At 37.9% G+C, this 5,375-nt stretch overlaps 1 protein-coding gene across 1 annotated transcript; it reads right to left on the bottom strand.

The window, feature by feature from the left end:
* Window positions 1-755: 755 nt before the first annotated feature.
* On the bottom strand, window positions 756-3,941 carry LOC148918956 (receptor-like protein 7). Its single transcript, XM_089047649.1, has one exon. The coding sequence runs from the start codon at window positions 3,902-3,904 to the stop codon at window positions 893-895; it is 3,012 nt and encodes a 1,003-aa protein (XP_088903775.1). The 5' UTR covers window positions 3,905-3,941; the 3' UTR covers window positions 756-892.
* Window positions 3,942-5,375: the final 1,434 nt, after the last annotated feature.

The following is a 5,375-nucleotide window of genomic DNA, read 5'->3' as shown; positions in this document are numbered from 1 at the left end:
TGTATTGAGATATTCCTCCTTCCTGTAAATCACAATTTGACACATATGCAAAAATAATTCATTAAAAACACAAAAATAAAAACTTATGAACACATGTCACATTGCTATTGGTAGGAATTTAGGAGTTTCTACTTACATGGTAAGGAGTGAAAGTATTTTCCATATGTGATTTTACTAATAATAACATCAAGACCTCTTGTATAAACCTCACACCTTCCGAACTATATGTAAGTGATTAGAGCAGTTAACTTAACGATATAAAGAAAAAGTGAAACTATGAAGACCAAAAATGCAGTTTGTCCTTTTCATTTTGGACTGAAACTTTTTCATGTTTTTATTTTTATGTTGATCTCGTTTATGTTTATGGCCATCTAGATAACACAACATCGAATAATTTATCATCACATGCAGAGTAAACATCATCTTACATTGTGGACCATTGAAACTTTCATTTCGACCTAACCAACATATACTATAGGGAGCGTTGTTTTTTGGGGCGTTCATTGTGAACTTCAGCATTGTCAATTATATGGTCATAGTCTCCAACAACCAAAAATATATTGTAAACGAATTTGTATATTACTACTTGCATGCTATTTACTCTACTGATTTAACAATATTCTTTTCCCCTCATTTTACTTTCTGGAATGAGACGATTTATGGGAGTATATAAAATAGTTGAGGTAAATTACGTGTGTACTGATTGAATTGATTTGTCAACTTGACAAATCACAAGATGCATAAGCAATTGCCACTTTGACAAAAGTAAAGAGGATCCTCTTTTGGAATTCATGCATATTTATTAGCGCTTTGACATAATACAATATTCATAAGAAATGAAAATGATATGCAATATGAAAATATATAAACTAGTACTTTTGGAATAGTTTCTTCAAGCACGTCGTTGTGTGATTTCCACAGTTCTACGATATTGCTTTCTTCCTACCACTTTCACAAGCCAATTTGGTTTTCCATTAGAGAGTACAAGATATCCAACAGATATTCCAATTACCACCCCAGATGCATACCCCATCAACACTACCTTCCAATCAAAACCATTCCCGTGCTCCAAATCACCCTCTTGTCTGAATGACGATGGTGGTGATTGATGTGCACCACATGTTTTAGAAAGTGGCAATCCACACAATCCTGTATTTCCACTATATGAATCATTTTCAAATGTATCAAATTGCTTGCCATGAGGTATGGGCCCCACAAGTTGATTTTTTGAAACATTGAACTTTGATAGTGACGTCAAATTTGCCAATTGCCCTGGAATATCACCAACAAGTTTGTTTGAAGACAGATCTAACCATTCAAGATTGCTCATTTCGCCAAATGATGGTGGAATTGTACCTGTAAGCTCATTATGAGAAAGGTTAAGCCCCTTCAATGATTTAAGCTTACTGATTACACTTGAAATCTCTCCTTTGAAAGTGTTGTTTGAGAAATCAATAGTTGTGAAGAACGTCAGGATCTTCTCCATTTCAAATTCAATGCCTTTAATTGTCACTGCCACAGTATCCTGATAGTAGCCCTCTCCCATATATTTCAGTCCATGTTCTTGCGAGTTTATCATGGCCGTCAAATGTTCAAAATATTTAGTTGGCAAGAGACCGCTAAATCGATTGTTGGAGAGGTCTATGATATGCAATTTTTGGAATGGAAACTTAGTTTTTGGAATGCATATTTCACCATAGAATTTGTTAGACCTCAAGATAAGAACCTGCAACTTCGGAAGAGATTCCAGCCAATTTGGGAATGTGTCTTCAATTTTGTTGTTTCCAAGGTCTAGAACTTCCAACTCTCTACATGTGAGCAAAGTTGGCGGCAACGACCCTTCCAACTGATTTCCATAAAGATTAAGATTTCTCAAAATGTTTCCCTTAGAAAAGGTGTCAGGAATCACTCCATGAAATTTATTATTCCGTAGATCCAAAACAAAGAGGCTCTGACTGAAGTTCCCTATGCATTGATGAATTTTGCCACTCAATTTATTGTTAGACAAATCAAGGATTTGAAGCATACTGAGGCTGCAGATCGTTGGAGGCATCTCTCCAGTGAATTGATTGTTTGATATGAAAAAGTAATATGTGGAAGGTGGTGGAATTGGAAGCTCTCCTTGGAGGGAATTGTTGCGAAGGTCAAGATAAATAAGATTTTTCCACTGAAGCTGTCCTACAGTGCCAGTCAAGGAGTTGTGAGAAAGATCCAAATACCTCAATGAATCTTTCCCCAAATCCAACCACCATTTGGGAATGTCGGCTTGGATTCGGCTGTGGGAAAGGTATAACCTCTCCAAATTTTGTGAGATTCTTAGAACGTATGGGAACTCACTTATGTTACAAGACGACAAATCTAGTAACCGAAGTTGAGGCCAGGTGTTGTTATTCAAATGGTTGAAGCTCACGGATAGATGATTAAAGGAAAGATTAAGCGCACAGAGACTTCGGAGTTTGGAAAACTTTTCAAACTCCAAATTTCCACCCAAGTTATTGGATGATAGATCAAGCCATCTAAGGTTCACGAGTTCATAGATTGATCTTGGAATCACGCCATCCAGCTTGTTAGCACTTAAACTAAGCCGTGACAAAGAACGAGATTGGAACTCAATGATATTACCGCTAAGTTGGTTAATTCCGAGGTCTAACCACTCCAATGATGGCAAACTACCTAACCAAGATGGTATTGTTCCGTTGAGTTGGTTCCCATATAAATTGAGTTCGGTTAAGTGTCGAGGAATAGGACCCACCAGTTGTTGTTTTGAAAAATCATATAAAGAAGAGATCAATGTCGAGTTGCTATCAACTTCTGGAAACTGACCGACATAATTGTTGCCACTAAGTTCCAAGTAAGTGAGTGTCTCAAGATTTAAAAGCGACCAAGGGATTTGGCCACCAAAATTGTTGCCACTAAGGTCCAACCGCATGATTTGTGTGAGGTTACCAAGAAATGCAAGATAGGATCCTACAAAACTGCAATTCCTTAGATACAAATCCCTCAAAGACTTGAAATTTCTTGTCAGATGATGCCAGTCCACTGAGATTCTAGTAGAAGATAGGTGCAACGTTTCGAGTGGACTGCTCCAGTTAGACTTGGGGAAATAACCTGTGAGGTTATAGTTATTACCTAAATCTACGAGTCGAAGATTTGGGCGGTGGAAAATGCTTTCTGGAAATTTTCCTTGCAAGTAGCAATCAAAGAGTCTGAGAGTTGTCAGAGAAGAAGAGAGATTCTTGAAGGAATCAGGTAGAACTGATGACATATCAACAAAGTCCAAATCAAGCTCCCTAAGATTGGTTAGGTTTTGAACAATTCTGTTCAAGCTAAGAGTATCTAGTATCATATTTGAAAAAAAAAATTGCGAGAGATTAAGCGAAACCAAGTTGGAAAGGTGGGAAATTTCGGAAGGGATTGGGCCACTGAAATTGGAGCGAGAGAGGTCAAGGTGAGTCATACCTACAAAGCCGCCAAATTTGGACCAAATTGGGGAAAAGCTGAAATCATTATAAGAGAGGTCTAGCCTCTTAAGATGGCCAAGAGAGAATAAGCTGCTATTGGAATGGATATTGCCTTGAAGCCTACCAAAACTAAGGTTGAGACCGACCACATGACCAGTCATATTTTCACAAGTGATTCCACTCCATGTGCAACAATCCTTGTCTTTCCGCCAAGAAATTGTCCTATTAGAATAAAGAGTTGTTTCATTAAGTAATTCAAATTCAAGAGAGGAGGTATCAATAGAAAAGGAGTTCTTGAATTGAAGCAAAGCAGAGCTATCGTCGGGATGGCATAAATGCCCTGAAGAAAGAGAAGAGGAAGAGTTAGATGATGAACAAGTAGAGTTGAATTGACAAGTAGTAGAGAGCAGGAAGAGGAGGCACAACCATGACAACCAACCCATCTTTCTTTGTAAATCTAAAGTATATAGTTATGTGATAAAATAGTTGTGAGCAATTCTATACTGGATATGTTGATATTTATAACAAGCTTAATGAATAGTAATTTATCATCTTTAAAGATAACCAAGCATCATTGTAAGGTTTGACGATAGTTGTCCCATTGTCACACAGGGTGTAGGTCCCATTGTTAGCTAGCTGCTACACCAATTTGAATTGTTGATAATTGACATTATTGAGGGTGAAGTGTTTGATAATTGAAGTAGGCATTTCTGCGTGTTAAAATGGGTTCCACCTGTTACCTCCAACCTGTACTAATCAAGTTGTCGAAATATTGAACATAGGGACAAGTATGCAAAAATTGACCACCAAAATCGTTCTCGACTTACTAGTGACTTTTGCCCCTTCTTCACACTCTCTCATTAATTCTCAGTCCGATTTGTTGGATTACAGGGGTCCAAGAGATTTGTGATCATTCACCGTTGGATGTAAATTCAACGATTCACTCACTCTTACACTCTTTTTAAGAAACTTTTTGAACTATTGGATTAACTCCAACGGTGGGTGACCATAATCTCTTGGACCCTGTGGTCCAAGAGATCGCACTGCATTAATTCTTCTCATCTGCTTTTACGCCGCGGTTTTGGTTGTCCTTTCACTTTTGTCTCATACCCTTGGCATTAATTCTTTTCATCACACTTTCTACGGTTTTGGTTGTCCTTTCACTTTCTGCGGTTTTGGTTGTCCTTTCACTTTCTGTCTCTATACCTGCTTTCTCGCGGTTTGGTTGTTCTTTCATTTTCTGTCTCTATACCTTTCTCGAGGTTTTGGTTGTCCTTTCACTTTCTGTCTCTATACATGCTTTCTACACGGTTTTGGTTGTCCTATCCTTGAGCATTAATTCTTTCATCACTTTCTACGGTTTTGGTTGTCCTTTCACTTTGCGGTTTTGGTTGTCCTTTCACTACGGTTTGGTTGTCCTTTCACTTTCTGCGGTTTTGGTTGTCCTTTCACTTTCTGCGGTTTTGTTGTCCTTTCACTTCTGTCTTTCACCTTTCTGCTTTTGGTTCTACCTGTCCTCACCCTCACTTCTATACTTTCTCGGTTTTTATTGTTCTTTCACTTTCTGTCTCTATACTGCTTTCTACGAGGTTTTGGTTGTCCTTTCACTTTCTGTCTCTATACATGCTTTCTACACGGTTTTGGTTGTCCTATCCTTGGCATTAATTCTTTTCATCTGCATTCTGCAGTTTTGGTTGTCCTTTCACTTTCTGTCTCTATACCCTTCAGCATTAATTCTTTTCATCTGCTTTCTGCACGGTTTTGGTTGTCCTTTCACTTTCTGTCTCTATACCCTTTAGCATTAATTCTTTTCATCACTTTACACTGCGGTTTGGTTGTCCTTTCATTTTCTATCTCTATACCCTTCACCATTAATTCTTTTCATCTGCTTTCTACGGTTTTGGTTTTCCTACC

This window comes from Prunus mume, linkage group LG3 (assembly GCF_029339155.1).
Source record: "Prunus mume cultivar Tortuosa linkage group LG3, ASM2933915v1, whole genome shotgun sequence".
NCBI classification, from domain to species: Eukaryota; Viridiplantae; Streptophyta; class Magnoliopsida; order Rosales; family Rosaceae; genus Prunus; species Prunus mume.
This window is presented reverse-complemented; position numbering and strand designations above follow the sequence as displayed.